General features: G+C 46.5%; 2 protein-coding genes across 3 annotated transcripts in view; one reads left to right on the top strand and one right to left on the bottom strand.

Annotated features, from left to right (window-relative positions):
- Positions 1-3,671: 3,671 nt before the first annotated feature.
- On the bottom strand, positions 3,672-8,795 carry LOC146767227 (nucleolar pre-ribosomal-associated protein 1-like). 2 transcript variants are annotated; one of them, XM_085579564.1, is made up of 3 exons: positions 8,046-8,795; positions 6,459-7,045; positions 3,672-5,900 (listed from the first exon to the last, which is right to left on the bottom strand). In XM_085579564.1, exons 2-3 carry the CDS (start codon positions 6,922-6,924, stop codon positions 5,803-5,805), a joined length of 564 nt encoding a protein of 187 aa, XP_085435690.1. In that variant the 5' UTR covers positions 6,925-7,045; positions 8,046-8,795; the 3' UTR covers positions 3,672-5,802. The 2 variants fall into 2 exon arrangements, with proteins under 2 accessions (XP_085435690.1, XP_085435689.1); XM_085579563.1 differs by having other exon boundaries at positions 6,459-8,795.
- Positions 8,796-8,800: 5 nt separating this feature from the next.
- The window catches only part of LOC146767226 (uncharacterized), a 10,509-nt gene continuing 2,769 nt past the window's right edge, over positions 8,801-16,540 (top strand). The window contains exons 1-5 of the mRNA XM_085579565.1: positions 8,801-10,365; positions 11,310-11,410; positions 12,755-12,895; positions 13,958-14,106; positions 14,489-15,909. Of these exons, the coding sequence (XP_085435691.1) occupies positions 10,271-10,365; positions 11,310-11,410; positions 12,755-12,895; positions 13,958-14,058 (438 nt within the window). The 5' untranslated portion in view covers positions 8,801-10,270 and the 3' untranslated portion in view covers positions 14,059-14,106; positions 14,489-15,909. The remainder of the gene's footprint in view (positions 10,366-11,309; positions 11,411-12,754; positions 12,896-13,957; positions 14,107-14,488; positions 15,910-16,540) is intronic.

The raw sequence follows: 16,540 nt of genomic DNA, 5'->3' as shown, positions 1-16,540 counted from the left end.
AAGATTGATTATTTCAATTCCCAGTAAGTTTAGAAATCCTTTTTGCAAGAGTAAAGAGCAATTGGTTTATACAACCAGAAGAGTGGCCAGATGATATGAAAGGTTAAGTTGTTCTTGGAATAGAGTGGGTGGGCTCCTAGCTCCCAAATTGAATAGTCACTGACCTTTAATTTGTTTAAGTTTCCAAATATTAAACTGAAATTGTCTAGTTGAACAGGAGTTTTTTCTAGTATTTATTCTATTTGTTCAGCTGAATTTGCTGTACTCAACTCTGCACCTTCTCATGTTTAAGAGGTTAAAGCAAGCATTAAACCAAATGCTGGCTACAGAGACCCTTTTGAAACCCTCACTAATGCAATGTAAATCTCTTCAAGAGAAGGATTATGTTCAACAAAGGTATTCTCTTGTGAACAATAAAGTAAACTAGAAAAATTCCTAGAATTCCTATACTAGAAAATTTTCCTGCCACCCGCAAAATTTTGGGATTTGTGGCTTAGACTGACAAGACTATGAAGGTTGATACATCTCAAATTCTGTGCTGAATGCCATGACATAAACCACTTGTAAATCCTGTGGTGCTACCCATCCACCACCTTGGTACCCACATATGTAATTTGTGCCATTTTGAAATTACTGCCAATTCACATTGCAGGCTCCTGTGGCTGTGGAGAAAATTCCAGTTTTCAGAAAGTGCTTTCTCAGCAGTGCTCTACAGAGGTCAACATTGCCACGACTCTGTGTCAGCTCACTGAAGTGAATTTTTAGTGAATTACGCTGGATGAAGACACCTTGCTGTTAGAAGTGGCTCTGGAGTTTGGGCAAAACAGTTGAGTTACTTGAATCAAAAATGCTGGGTGTGCTGGTAACAGCAATGACTGTGTTCACCTGCTCAGATTAATGATGTACTAATGATTTGTCTATTCCAGCTAGGTCTTATAAGTTCTGATAGACAAACATTATACCTTTGATAGCTTAGCTACCTCAGGTGGCATAAAGTTAATAGGATGGTTCTTGTGACAGTGTTGGAAAACAAAAATTTTTAATAAAAGGCAAAATACAAAAGCTCTTTACAGAGGAAAACTGAGCCAAGGCAAGAGGTTCTTGCTGCTGCTAAACCACTTCACAAGAGTTATTTACTTCTTTTGTTCTCTTCTTTTCTAGTGAATTGTTTAAGCAAGAATTTTTAGCTTCTGTCTAATTGACTATCCTTAAGTTTGAAGTGAAGTCTCTAAGGAAAATTTAAGGTGTCTTTTAATCAAATTGAAGAGAGAAACTTCTAAGCTTTTGTCCTTTTTAAGGAGACAAAAAGTAACTTTTTTACTCTGTCAACAGGGAGCACATTCCTACAATGTACCTTCTTTGAGACAATAGCTTTTTTGGGAAGACATGGAGGTGCACAGTTCCTCTCTGAACTAAGCAGCTGTGGGTGCCGCAACAGGCTTGCTGCAAGGTCAACAACACTTGGCAGCCTACTACTAAATTCAATGTACTAAAGCAGTGAAGGTGATATTTCTAAAATGATCTGATGGTTTTGTGCAGTGAAGCTGAGTTCTGATTCAGTCATTGAATTGCCCTTGTGTGTTCCATTAGATTTCGGTTGCAGAGCCTGAAGAGACTGTCACTCTTTGACAAAGTCACAAGTCTGTGGCAGATAGTGATTAAAATAAATAGACCCTCATAACTAAAGCCTGCACCATTTTTCATAGTAAGGGGCTGTTGGAGATGTTGATTTATTGGAGACTTAACCATTGTGTTCACACTAGCAAACCTAAGATGTTTGCAATAGAGTGGTAAATGAAAATCGTCAACTGCATCAAATAACACAATTTTAAAAATCAGTCTTTAGGGAGGTTGTGTACTCAAAGATTTCTTGTTCTGCTGCTTACTGGAATAAATCAAGGAAAGGTTTATAACAAACTCTTGTTGCTATTTCTAAGAAAGCTGGAAAGGTTCATCAAGCTTTTGAGGGTAGACATTTCAGAGGATTCTTTTTAGAGCTATTGTTGAATGTACATGACTTCTGCTGGTTCACCCAAGGTAGCTGTCACTGTTTTTTCTTCCAGTTCAGTTGCTCACAGGCTGACTCATTTTTTTGTCCATCTTTAAAATACATTAAATAGAGCTTTGAGAGAGAGACTTACGGAACACCAAATCACAAGAGTAAAATATATTTTGAACTGTACCATTATGCCTCAAATACTTTCCTATTCTGAAATATAAAGAGAAGGATCTAGTAATATAAATTTGTTCATGTGTAGTCTTTTGCAACCTGCTGAAGAAATGGCAGCACATGATGAAATGCTAATTTCCATGTCACCTTGTATGATGATGTAATTCCCTTGCAAGAGAAGTAATTTTTCTGCAATAACTAAACTCTTCTGCTTAAGTGTATTTGCTATCTACTCCAGTTGGTTTTTTACAACTTCAAACTGTATATTTCAACTAATAATAGGATATTAGTTGAAATATTATTTTATCAGTTGGAATAGTATTTATATTATTATTTATATAATGAAAATCTTATTTAAAACTTATGCAGAAACACATTCTATAATATTTTTATCTGTCCTGTGGAATTAAAAAATTTTGAAAATATTTTATAAATTATATCAAGAATAGATATCCCAACAGTTTTCTGCTTGTTGGTAGTATCTGGAACTAGATGCTTCAAATGAAGAAGCTGTAAGGTTGTTTCTGCAGGCAGATGGATAATGTGATTGACATTAGGTCACAGTGAATCTCCAATAGATTAAAATGACTTTGAGTCTAAATCTCAAAATGTGCATCTTAATGGTTTACAGCAATGTTGTTATCAAATCCATGGATGTTTACACAACTGTAGAGTTTCAGCCTGATTTTTATCAAATTATTGACCATTGCAACAACTAATACAAAATCAGTAATTTTCAAGTTTTCTACCTTTTCTTTTTCTTGTGTCATTAAAAGACCCTCAAACCCTAATTTTGCTCTCTACACCATTTATCTTGATCTGTTTATTATATGCTTTCTTTGATTATTTTTATTGGTAGTCTCTGAAAATATGGCAGATAATTAATGGGCATGCTTTTAGACCTAACTGAAAAATTTTCCTTTAGTCAGAAAATTCCTTCCAGTCACAGTAGCTAAGTTTCCATCAAATTAATAATATGATTCTTTACTTCTCCTCTGAAACTTGTCTTTAAAAAAATATAATGCTTTACATTAACAATGAGAGGTTTCATTTTAAGTTGCTTTCAGAAATTATAACTTGACATAGAAGATACTGACTTAGAGGTTTAGTTAAGACATTGAATTGATGTAGATATTATTAACACCATTTTTAGTTGCTAAAGGTCATTCATCTACAACTGTACTTGATCATTTATAGAAAAAAAAAACAGCCTTCACTTAGTGATGTCTGTGAAAACATTCTCCTGCCCATTTGTGCTATTGATTTGTGCTATTTCAGACAGGCTCCCTCTGAGAGAGGGGTTGAGGAGCAGCTTCTTGCAGTGTGTAAAGAGCTGGCAGAGTAATTATTGAAGGATTCAAGGTATGGCTTTATCCTGGATACATACCTCATACAAATATTATATACTTTATGCAATTATATATATAAATATAAATATAAATATAAATATAAATATAAATATATATATATATATATATATAAATATATATATATATATATATATATATATATATATATATATATATTTGATTAAAGATTTGAGGCATGGCTTTATCCTGAATCATTGCTGGGATCAATTTAAGGTACCAAAATCTTGGAAAATCATTAGCAATGAGCAATGGCAGACCAGAAAGGCAGCTGGGTATGGGCTGCAGCCAAAGCAGGGTGAGCAGAGCATGGAGAGGGGATCCTATCCCTCTGCTCTGCTCTGGGGAGATCCCACCTGGGGCTCTGCATCCAGCCCTGGGTTCCCCAACAGTAAAAGAGCACAGACCTGCTGGACTGAGTCCACCAGGATTAGAGAAATGAAGTAGCTCATGTACAAGGAAAGACAGAGAGAACTGGAATTGTTCAGTATGGAAAGGAGAAGGCTTTGGGGTAACCTAACTGTGCCTGAAAGGAGCCAGTGAGAGAGATGGAAAAGGATTTTTTGTAGGGGATGCAGTGACAGGACCAGGGGAATGGCTCACACTGAAGGACAGTAGGCTCACATCAGATATTGGGAGAAAATCCTTCCCTGCCAGGGTGGGGACGCTCTGGCACACATTGCCCAGAGGAGCTGTGGCTGCCCCATCTCGGTGGGTGACTTTGGGAGAGAGGGGAAGGCTGATGCCTGTACAAGCCCTGCACTGAGGTGTCCATGTCCCTGTCCCTCTTGTCAGCACTGCACGATCCCACAGAAATCAGACAAAAGGTCTGGAGCATGGGAACACTGATTTCAAACCCATCTGCCGGCCAAGGCAGCTGATGATCACACTGCTGGGATGCAGAGCACTAACATTTGCTTCAATGATGTGCATTAACATCCAAAATGACACAGAAAAATAAGGGTTTGTGGCCAGAGATGGTTCCCGGCCAAGGCTGGACCTTCACACAGTGGAAAGAGGACAGGACCAGCTCCTTCCAGGTGTCCCATGCACTTCACTGGAGGTTGTGCATTTCTGATAGCCACGCACAACACAATTCTTCTGGCTATCACCTTCCTACCAGACAGTGTAATGTTGGAGAGAAACCCAAGCTGGATGCCCAGAGAGTTGGAAGATCTGCGTGTCTCATCCCTCATCCCTGTTTCTTGCTCTTGGAGAGGCTCAATCCAGGGCCCCAGAGCTCCCTGCTGGCTCCAGACAGATCTCTTACCATGAGGAACTCCATTCAGTATTTGGATGTGGTGCATGAGCACCCTCATAGTAAATTACAGATGTGCAGCTGCCTTCATCCTTCCAATCACACCTCCCTCAGAAAATGATATCAGACACTGTCACTGCACTTGTCTTCGTCCAAACCCACAGAGTCTGGAATTAGCTTCCCTGTCCTTTGAAAGACTTTTTCAGTTGTGTCTTATCTCAGCTCCAGTTCTGTGATTTTGCCTGGGCCCAGGTCAGTCGCAGCACTGCCTAAGTGACCTGCCCTGACCAGGTGGGTCTCTGGGTACTGGGGCACTGGAACTCTTCCAGCCTCCTCTCTGCTGTTCCAGGGTGCTTAACAGCTAACAGAGCTGGCCAGAGCTCTCTTCAGACACTCCCCAGGTCTCTGGGATGCAAGTTCTCCAGCTGATTTTAAAATATGGATAGCTAGCTGGTGGTATTTGGCTGCTTGATAGTCAGGAAAGAAAACATCCTCTTTTGGTAAGATTTTTTTTTTGTCTTCCTTCTGTCAAACAAAGAGGAACGATGTCTTGAATCCATCTGCAGCATAGCAAAGAAAATTCCAAACCTGCCTGCCTGTGCTGGGCCTGCTGCTGAGACACATGCACAAACAGTCTTTTTGGTTCTTCAAAAAGATAAAAATGCCTGTCATAAAAATTACATAAGTAATATTGTCTCTCAAACTGTTCAAGAAAAGGGAAATTGGAGCTTTTATGTCCCACTGAGAGATGTTGAATCAAATCTTCCCCCTGAGTTTGCACCCAGTAATAAAATACAGATTTTTTTAACCAAACAAGGTAGGTCTATATGAGAACAGCTCACGAGGCTCTCATGGCGATGCGGACGGAGCAGAGAAGAACGTTAAAGGTGAAGTGTTTGTCCCCTGAATTAATGCCCTGATGGAGCCAAATTTTTTTGCAAAGAGACATAACAGTTTCTTCCCCTTGTTTCCGAGTGTCTGAGTCACCCTGTAACTCATAATCTGCACTAGTGCAGATCAATATGACATGGGTAAGTAACATCCAGCTCCTGTGTTCCAAGCCAAATGTCTCCAAGGTAAATGGAAGTCGGGAATACAGACACAGCTGTGGGAGAAAGAGGAGAGAAAAATCAGAACAGATATGCTTCTATTTTTCCACAGGATTACCAAGCCAAGCTCCTTGGTACCTCCAGGACTATGTTTTAAAAGAGTTCCCTAACTTTTCCTATCTGGAAAATCCTACTCACAAGAAGGAACAAACCAGTTTCCTGTTAAATAAAGCAGCTGGAAATCTGACCTGTCAGATGCTCTCACTGACCAGCAATAGGGATCAGCATCCAGGCCCATGTGGATCTGGGCTCTTTTGCAGACTATTCCCCTTCTTGGATTTATATTTCTTTTACACCTTTTGTTCCATTTCAGTCCCTGAAAGGGAAGTTTTCTTAGAGGGAGTGGTAGTGTTGTAGTGTCAGAAAACCTCACCGTGTTACCACACTCTATGCTGCCCACTCCAGTCCCACCAAAGACACAGCTTCTGCTTTGGGAAGCCACGAGCCTGGGTGGATACAGGAGAGCTGATTGAATGGATTTAAAAAGCCATGGAATTCCCTAGTTGCTCCCACCACTGCCTCATAACATGAGTGATAGGAACAAGACAAGTCACCTGTCCTGTCCGCATCCTCTTCCACCGTTGGTGGTAGGCGCAGAGATTTCACAAGCTCGTGGAAGGTGCTGGACAGGCCCTGCTCCTCCATCAGCTGCAGCACGATGGAACTGAGCCCCCCGAGCTGCCTGGAGAGCCCAGCTGAGGTGCTGCTGGCCCGGCAGAGCCGGGTGCAAGGTTTGAAGAGGCTGTTCCTCAGCGTCTCATCCCTGAGCATCTCCCACACGGCCATCGGCTGTGGCAGGACGCGGTTCCACAGCCACCTCGGCGCTGGTGACACGACCTGCTCCCCGAGGGGGCTCTGCCCAGCCAGGAACCTCACCAGCCACTCAGTGACAACGTGAACGGATGCACGGGTGACAGCCACTGCCTCACCCCCATGTTCACCAGCTCTGAGGGTCTCCCCTCCGTGTGTGGAAAAACAGGGTTCCAGTGGGCAAGGATGGAATTCAGATGTTCTCTGCATTTCTCCAGCTCAGACATTTCCACGTCTGCAGTAGCGTCGTCTTCTTCCACGCCATTCTTTTTCCGAGTATGACAATACACACGAGATGAGGCTTGAGGTTTGTTCTTGTCTTTAATATTTTCTGTAAGAAGATAACCACCATCAAAACAAACATCAGATACTCCAAAGGATTTTCCTAGAACAAAATTGTGCAAGCAAGGTGCTCTCCTGTGTTGATTCAGTTGTTACTATGGCAAGTAGCAGCCTCATTTAGCAGCCTGATGGAGCCTGTGCTGTTCAAAGGGGCTCCAGGAGCTCCCAGGGTCTCCAGGCTGGAACCCTGCTCCAAACTGGACCGCCCAGCCTGGGCACGAGAGAAGCTCCTGAAGCCTGGAGTAACACAACCCACACATGCACTAAGTTACAGGCATCACTCCACAAACCACTTCACGTCTTTCTGAGGAGTTTTAAAGTGTGAAAAAACTGTAGAAAAGCTAAAGCTTTTACAGAAACCCTAAATATATGACACTTTCTTAATGATACAGAACATTTAAACAAACCCACAGAAGATTTAATGTGCACCAAAAGCAGCTGCTGCAGGAAAACAGCACTGCTTTAAGACCTCCCACTTCCAAGTTCCTTGCACTTTTTGTTCACAAAGAGAACAAGAGAAGTCACACAAGTCCTGAATTTTTTTCCTTTCTTTAAAACTGGTAACCACAAGTGATACCAACTATTAATTTTTGCTTGCTTTACTTATTTATTGTTTTTACTTATATATCTCTTTCAGAACCCATTCACAGCTTTGAGCACAAAGCCTCCAGGTACTGCTTCTTCTCTTAAGATTTCATTAAAAATACCCTTTTTCAAAGCCTGACTCAAGATTTGCCACTAAGTTTCATTTTAAAGCTCTTTCCCTTCATCAACTGTGTTTCTCCAAGGCTTCCAAATTGTGTTAAAGTTCAAAATCACCACAAGGAACATCTGAAAAATGCCTTTCCATTTCCTTTCCTCCTCCCCCAAGGTACATCAGTCAGGCAGAAGGTGTTAGTACTACTGACAGAGAAGTTTGCCTCATTTGAACTGCTGGCCTGCAACAGCTACAACAAAATACGCCTTGCTTGAAGTATTTCAGCACTTACTGAGCAATTCTTTGTTTTGGTCCTTCTGAACCAGGGCCTGCAGGTCCTCCTGCAGCTGCAGCTCTTGCTGACAAGGCTCCACTTGTGCAGCAGCAGCAGCTCCCTGCTGGAGAGGACGCTGTCATTGACTGTGAAATGCCTCATCTCCCTAAAAGCCTCCACAACAACAGCTCGGTATTGCAGCACAGAGCTGAGGGTGCTGAACAACTCACTCAGCTTGGCCAGATCTACATTAGTCCTGGCAAAGGAAAACACAAGCACCATGAGTGCCAATCCATCACTACAGCTCTTAATCCCTGCTGTCAGAATGGCCAGGAATTAGGGACCAAGGACTTGACAGCAACTGGGCATCACATTTTACTTGATTCCCCATGTATTCAAACACCTAAATCCTCCTGTCAAAGCCGCCCATCTAGCAGAGATAAAGAAAGCCTCCTGGCCTTAATAAAGTTCAAACTGGACAAAGGATGAAATGGAAACCTACTAAAACAAAAAACAAAACAAAGGACTTACCGAATATGTTCAATTAATGTGACCAAAACACACAGAAATTCATTTACAAGCTCAATAGGAAGAAGTTTTCTATTCTCCTGGAATTGATTATTGTCTTCTCTCGTCTCCTAGATTTGTTACTCATAGAGTATGGAGTAAGGAAAGAATTTTATTTATTATCTTGTTCTCCAGAAACCTAAAAAACTAACCAAACCAACCAAACAAGCAAACACAACCCCCCCCCCCCCCCCCCGCCCAAAAAAAAAGGAAAAAAATGGATTTAAAAGGCATTTGAAAGGCACATTTCAAAGGCAGCTCGTCATCAGCAGCTGGTCCATCTCCTACAGGGGACCATATTCTAGTGCCCTTTTGGTGCCCTTGCCTGAACCTGTCAGGGCATTCGATGTTAGCAGAAGAGATTTTTTGTGAGGGAGAGGCAAGGGGAGGAGAAATAATGTTCTAGACAGCTCAAATCCATCACTGTGCCACCTCCTGTGCAGCAGGTCCTGTGACAGGATGGGAACTGAGGGGGCTTGACATTTAAAAGGTAAAGACACCAGCACAAGGTGTCATTTTGCTTTTTCAAGGCAGTGATTTCCAAATCACAAAGCCCTTCACCATCATCCCGCCTACCACAACCTGAAAGCAACTTGATTCTGTTTTCAAAAACACAAGGGAGTCCTCAGAGTTCAGCAAGTTCTGCCAGGGCAGCCCTTGGTGCCCCTGTGTCCATGTCTGTCACCCTTGCTTTCATCCACAGAATTCTTCTACTGTGGACAGGAAAATTGTTCCCATTTCTCCTGTACTCCTCTGGTTACCTTTTCTCCAAGCCGGGTGGGACCCACGACAGGAGGCTGTGATCCTCTCAGCTCATAGGCAGCTCTGGCGGCACGGGCAGCACTTTGTAATATCTCCAGAATACAACTCTGAGACAGAAAACGCAACTTGTTCTTTTACAGCCGAGATTTTCCCGCCCTTTTTGCCGCCCTCACGGGGAGCTCGGGCGAGTCCGCGACAGCCGCGCCCGGGCTGCAGTGCCGCGCTCTGCCCGCGAGGCGGCAGCACCGCCGCAGCCGCAGCGGGCAGGGCAGGCGGCAAGAGAGGACGGGCGCGATCCCTCAGAAACATCCTCCCCCATAAACGCTCCGCTCAGCGGGACGGGTTTGTCCCGGCGCTCCAGGCTCCCCGGGACCGTGTGCCAGGGAATGAAGCCCGCGCCGCGCTCCCAGCTGCGGCGCCGCGGTTCTGTGGCCGGGCTGGGCTCTGCTTCCCGGGAGCAGCGGGATGGGGTGCCTGTGCCACCCCCGGGGGTCGCACGGAGAAGCTGCTCCCGTGGTACGGCCGAGGGTCAGGGGGAAAACCTGAACAGTCCTGATGGAAACCGATGGGAAAACCAGTTTGGCTCGGTTTTGGACTTGACATGTTCCCCCTGACCCCCACCTGGTCCAGGTGTTTTGCCTTAGGAAACAGGAACAGGAGACAGAAGGGGGAATAGAGAAAAAGATAATTCATTACCCCAGAAGGGACGAGCTTATTTCTCTTGATTTCCTGATGCCCCTGGAATGATTTGGGTCTCAGGAGGCACCTGGGAGCCTCCGTTTGTGTCCTGGGCGGGGCCGTGGCTCTAAAAGGGGTAAAGGCTGGAGGAAGGGGGGTCCGGGGGGGAGAGGAGCAGGGGCTGGGATCGGCGGTGCCCTGGGCGTTTGCATCTGGGAGCGGCCGCCGGTTTCCCGATGGGAGCCCTGGAAACGGAGCTCGGAGTCCGTGAGAGATGCGAACGCTGCAGCTGGAGCGCTGAGAATGGAGGCTCTGCCGAGAATGTCGTCTGGTGAGTCTCCCGATGTCCCGTAGCTAATGCTGTGCTGGCACCGAGTCGCCTCATTGCGATTTAAACTCTCTTGAAAGACGCTGAAATTACAAACTGGACTACAACATGCGCGCGGGGAGCTTCGTGTCCCTAAGGAAATGCTTTAGGGATGTGCAGCTTCTGAGCTGCAGCAACAATCCCCGCTCCCACAGAAACCTGCTGGGCCGTGGTTCTAGGGCAAGGGTGCCAGAAATGTGGCACCTTCAGTGCCACCCTAACAGGGATTTCCCTGGGAGCTCTCAGGCTCGGGAGGAAATGGTGTTCCTGCCCCTCTGGGAAAGCAGGGAGCGGGATCGGTGCTGCAGCTGTGTCTTTTTCCCGCTCTCCGCAGCTGTTCCAAGGATGCCCTGGAGTGCTCTGGCTCACGGCAGGATAATCGATCCGTGTGCCTGCGTGCGCAGCTGGGTCAGTCACTGGGCTCCCGTGGAACCCCTGAGGTTGGAAAAGCCCTTCGTGCTGCTGAAATGGCCCCAGGACAAACCTTCCCAAGCTGGAAGCAAAGCCAGGGGCAGGGAGGGAAATCCAAGAGGGTGGTGGGAAGGGCTTTCTCCCAGCTCTGGACGCCCTCAAGGCAGGGGTGATTTCTAAGTGTTGTTAAATGCTGCAGCAGCTCTGTCCCTACGTGAGAGCTGCCTCAGCTTGGGCGAGTGTGAGGATGTCCAGCTCTTCCTCAGGGCTTGGAGCACGGCAGGGTGCAGAGCTCAGGTTAAATCTTGTTTAAACACTTTTAATTCCAAAATGCATTCAAACAGAGACTTTGAGGAAATAACACACGAAAGTCTGTTGCAAGCATGGGTACAAGCTGCCTTTATTAAAGATCCACATTGACGGATGTTTTGTCAGACCACTCTGAGGACAGAATGTGTCCAAAAAGCTTCACTAACCCCTTGTTCTTCTGCTGGTAGGGCAGGGTCTGACCCCAGGTCTCGGGGGCTGCGTGGAGATTCCTCCTTGGAGCAGGGTCACCCCGTGAGGATGAGCCACAGAGGTTCAGTTCTTGGAGCAGGTGAGGATCTCTTTCTACTAGTAATTGCTTTTGCTGGTTTTAATGTCACAGCTCCAGTGTTCCTTCAGTCATTGTGCCCTGCAACAGCACTTGCAGTTCTGTGCTGGGCTGGGAGCAGTTCTGCTGTGGGAAATGGACTTGCAGAAAATTGTCAGAGTTTGACAGGAGCTTTACATAGTATGTATCTGAATGGAAATTTTGAGATATGCCAGGGAATAGGACAGACATTGTTGAGAGAGAAATGGAACTAGAAACAAGTGTTAAAGGATGAGTTTGTAAATAAGACTAGATACTTTAGAGAAATACAACTATGAAAGATGCATTGTAATAAGATTAATGAGGGGTAATTTTAGATGTTTGGTTTTAAGGCATTTACAGCATAGTGTAGCAAAAGCTGATAGGCCAAGAAACGCTTATTGTAATTAGGAAATACTTGGCTTCTGATTGTGATGGCGTGAATTATAAAATCTGTATTGTCTCACCCTTCATGTGAGACTGAAAATGGAATAAAAGTTTTTGAAAACACTTCTCAGTTGCCTTATTTCTGGGTCAAAACAGGGCATAATCTGATAAATTGGTGTGTTGTGTGAGGAAGATTTATCTCTCTCAATGTCCTATTCCATAGCATTTCTAAGTCAGCATTTCTTATCTCAAATTCTGCATACAGATGCACACTATGCACACTATGTGAGCCTTCTGTCAAGCTTTGAGAATTCTCTACAAATCCATTTCCCACATTCCGGGGCAGGGCTTTCAGTCCCATCAGTGTCCATTGATGGAAATATGACACAAGCTTGATTTAAGTCTCTCTGGTCTGGCACCCTCAGTCCCACAGGACAGAGCTGTGTGAAGGTTCTCCTCTGATCTTTTACCTGCAAGGTGTGGGCTCAGAAACATCTGCCTACTGGATGGATTTTTACACATACAAATTTATTTTCTTAGAAAAGCCATCAGGGGTAATGAAAATCTGTGGAGAAGAGGTGGTTGGTGCACTAGGTGATGGTAGGTCTTGGGCTTTTCTTCTTTTCTAAAACCTGCTCTTAAGAGGACCCCTAAACTGGAAAACTGAAAGTTAGGGGTGGGGAGGAAGTTGCTTTTCATTTTTTAAGTGTTGCTGTGGGTTTTGGTATGTCAAGTGACCCTACCAAAACAGAATTGGAATAACTGAACTTCAGGACTCTGCACTTAATTCTTTTAATGTGTTTGTGTGGGTGCAGGAAATGCCAAACCCCAGAGCAATTCTGTGTCTGTAACATTAAGTGTAACATCTTTAAAACCAAGTGCTCAGTGTGGGGTTTTCACGTGGATGCAGACGGTCTCAAAGCCTTTCCTGTGCCCCAAAAGCCAGAAGGAGCCTGCCAGAAGCAGCCTTCACTGCCTGTCTGGGAGTTCAGTTTCCTGCTGGAGTCTTCCCTCCATCTTCTCTCGGGTTTTTGTGCCAAAGGGGATCTGACCCCAGAGCCACACAGGGCTTCTGTTGCCTTGGTAAGTGTCAATGAAGTTTGCCAAGTCTGTCAGGAAAGCAGAAACATCCTGGGGTTTGTTTGGCCAGAGGTGGAACATGAAGATGTCCGTACCAGTGGTGGGTGTGAGTGCTGGCAGTTTTGGGTTGTGTGGTGCCTCTGGTCCCTCAGCAGTCAGGGCACAGCTGAAGCAAGGAGGGAAGCTGCAGGTGAGGGCAATATTGGCATTTCTTGGTCCAGAACTGGGAGTGCTGGAAGAACAGCTTTCCTCCTTCTTTCTCTCCACCACTGAGCAGAACATTAATATGGTGCTGCACTAAGCTCTCTCTTTTGTGGGTTGTTGCTTGGTTGGGTTTTTTTTCCTGGCTTTTTAATGTATTTCTAAGTGGTGCAGAGGATCAAGTTGCTGGGTTGCATGACTTCTGACTGACATATCACAGAAATGGGCATACATGTGTGCATGTGCTTCCTGGCAAATCCAGGTGTGACATGGAAATCCTAAGTGAGGATGTCCAGCCTCGGCTACACGTAACACAGGCTTCTGAAAATGGAAATGGCCTTGGCAGAGTAGCAGCTGTGAAGCGAAGCAGAATTAAAATGCATGTGAGCAGAAGAACCAAGTGAAATGGTACTTCTGGGTCCTGTGTGCTCCTCTGGCCTCTGCCTGCTGTGAACACTTTGTGTTGCAGCTCAGTGTAGTCCTATTCAGTGTTTGTTTGGTTTGATTTTTGTGTGTAACAAAAACACTGGTCAGTTACTCTAAATAACTTCCCTCCTTTACTGGACACATCCTGGAGTGGGACCAGACTCCCCCTCACCCTGGAGGAATTCACTGCTGCTCTGGAGAGGGGGTGAAGCCAAAGCTTAGGAGCAAAGGCAAACCACCAAACCAGGGGCATTCTATATATATCCAAATAAGGGGCTCTGTCTTCCTGCTTTTCCTGTAGTTCTCCTTCCTGGTTTCACCTGGCCTGGAAGGATAGGCATGGCCTGTATTTATCATATGAAAGTGGTGTTACTAAATCTGTCCAGAAGACACTCATTTTCTGCCAGAAAACATTTTCATTTTGTTCTTTTCACCCAGGATGGCTCTTTGTGGTCTCAGACAGTGTTCCCTGGGAGGAAGGGCAGCCTTTGCCTCACCTGCGCCGCTCAGGTGGATGTGACAGAACTGGTGTGGCCTGACAAGACATGAGCAGCTGTCTGCATTGGAGTGCCTTGAAACCTTTCTCTGTGAGGTTTTGGACACGTTTCTAAGCACCTTGAAACCTTTCTCAGTGAGGTTTTGGACACATTTCTCTTTGGGATTTCTTGTGACACAGCACCCAGGTGTCCCTCCCTTTGTATGAAGTCCCGTGGTAAAGGATTGAATGACTGACAAGTGAGGCCTGGCATAAAAATGGTTAAATTTAGGCTAAGAATGCAATAAGAAAAATGATCTTCCTTTTAATGAAAATGTTAGAATAAAAATGCTGGAAAAGGGCACTTTTATATTTGAATTGGTGTCACCTCTCATGGATAAAACCCCAGAGTGAGCAATCACCACAGAAGTGTGAAAGCTGGGATCCTTTGGCTTCCACAGTAGACTTGATGTTCTTTTCCTCCTCTCTTTCAGGACAGGAGAAATCATTAAACTCTTCCCATCTTTGCCAGAAGCTTCAGTGTTTAAGCAGCCAAAGCCAAGAGGCTTCAGCACCAGGGGTGTGCACTGGAGGGCTCCTGGTCCTGCCCGCACCGTGGGGTAAAACAGAGGAATGCAGGGTTCCTCTTTTCCTCTCTGCTGGGATTAACTGCCTCAGGAATGCCATTTCTGGCAGCACGGCCCTACCCCTGTGTGCTGGGAAAGGGCAGCAGGGAAGGGGCAAATGCCAGAGTTCCCTGGGGATGCTGGAGTTGTGGTGTTTGGCTGTGCCCAGGGGGGCAGGCTGGGCATTGTTGTGCACCCAAGGACTGGTCTGGGGCTCGGAGCCCGGGGAGCCGAGCTCTCGGTGCATTCCCAGCTCTGCCAGCTGCTGCAGGGCTGGGTGACAGCCTCTGCTGGGGCTGGGGCAGGAACTGCAGGGGAGGGCTGGCAGGATTTGGGAGCAGAGGGAGGAAAATGAGGAACGCTGCTGGCAGTGCTCAGCCTGTGTTCGTGTCAGTGCAGCCGTGCAGGGCGCCGGGATCTGGGTTCAGCTCCAGCTCTCCTGGGGCTCAGGGTGCAGGGGCAGGGGGTTTATCTGTGGCTTTCCAGGCCAGCAGGAACAAGGGGAATATGGGGCCAGAGCTGTGTCCCATCGGGCTGCGCTTCCCTCTGAGCACAGAGTCTGGGCTGAGGTGAGATTGCTGCGAGTGCCCCGTGAGCAATGCAGGGAACTTGGAATTGCATCCGCTGCTGGGAACGCTGCCTGAGCTCTGCTCAGGCCGTGTCTGCAAGGAGTGAGATTTGGGCTGCAGAGTTGCTGCTGGGCACAAAAAATGGAGTAAATCCTCTCCAGGGACATGCAGGGATGGATGGTGCTGCAGGGAAGGGGAGTATTTACAAACTATATCAGTATTTCTCCCAAAACTGGGAGAAATGGGGTGGAGCAGAGATGGGGGTGGTTTGGTTTTGTCTGGGCCGGTTATTCCTTGCGCAACGTTTTAAATCTGTTGTACAATTTACTCTCCAGTATCTTTCTAACAAAAGCTGACAGAAATTTAGGTTCAGGGTTAGAAGTTGGGTCCATTCACTGCAAAATCTTGCCCAGGCTGGAGGACTGGGGTGATGGCTGCTCTCAGCAAAGGTTACGTATGAAGACTGTGTCAGATTTCCCTCAGTGCTGGGCAGGACAGGTGAGGTTTGGATCAGGAATTCTGCAAACAAGGCCTGTGTGATGTTGGTTTCTTGTGTTTTTCAGGGCGCCAGGGCTGGCACAAGGACTCGTGCAGGTGCTGCTCTGGCACCGGAGCTGTTGCCCTGTGGAGCCATTTTAAAGGTGTGATTATGGAACATTTTGGAGGCTGTTTCTGGAATTCCATTTGTAGCTGGATCTCGCTCCGAGTGCAGCGGTCCAGGTGAGGGTTCTGACCTCTCCAGACTTGTGCTCACCTTGGTACAGCCTGGGGCTGGAGCAGTTTTCCAGGGAAGTGGAGATGGCTGAGGACCGGCGCTCTGGGAAGCAGGGACCCGCTGGGATTTGCATTTGCAAAGCTGACGTAAAGTTTGTAAAAGCGGCCCGAAATTCTAATTCCTGTGGTTTCTGGGGAGGAGGTGCAGGTCACCCCGAGAGCGAGATCAAAACTCGTTTGTGGCGAGGAGTCTGAGGTCTGTAGGTGCCACACCTGGCAGGAGCTGTGTGCTCAAGGCAGTCCCAGCCCCGGAGGGAGGCTGACGGGCTCTGCTCACGGCTGTCCCCAGCTGTCCCCAGCCCGCTGCTCAGCCCTGGAGCTGCTCTGGATCCGGGCTGTCCGTGCTGGAGCGCCCTGCTCCCCGCAGGGCCCTGCCCTAACCCACGCAGAGAGAGCCCTGCCGGCCAGAGTTTCCTTTTTTCCTTTGCGATCGCTGCGCGCTCAGCAGGGAAGGGCCGGGGCTGCTCTTGGGCCGGGGGCACTCGGGGCTCAGGCAAACCCAGCCCCGGCGCGTGGGGGTTCACAGAGCGAGCAGCTGCCGGGGCTCAGGAGCGCTCACGGCTCTTTGTTCCGAGGC

Source organism: Lonchura striata, chromosome 5 (assembly GCF_050655825.1).
Source record: "Lonchura striata isolate lonStrDom1 chromosome 5, ASM5065582v1, whole genome shotgun sequence".
NCBI lineage: Eukaryota > Metazoa > Chordata > Aves > Passeriformes > Estrildidae > Lonchura > Lonchura striata.
Note: the sequence above shows the minus strand (reverse complement) of the source record. Positions and strands in the feature narration are given on the sequence as shown.

Bases quoted from the DNA above. Each gene is read 5' to 3' on its own strand.
- LOC146767227 (XM_085579563.1), bottom strand. From the start codon at position 6,924: ATGCAGAGAACATCTGAATTCCATCCTTGCCCACTGGAACCCTGTTTT. The intron at 5,901-6,458 runs GTGACTTGTCTT...TTTCTCCCACAG, and splicing joins AGAGGATGCGGACAGGACAG to CTGTGTCTGTATTCCCGACT.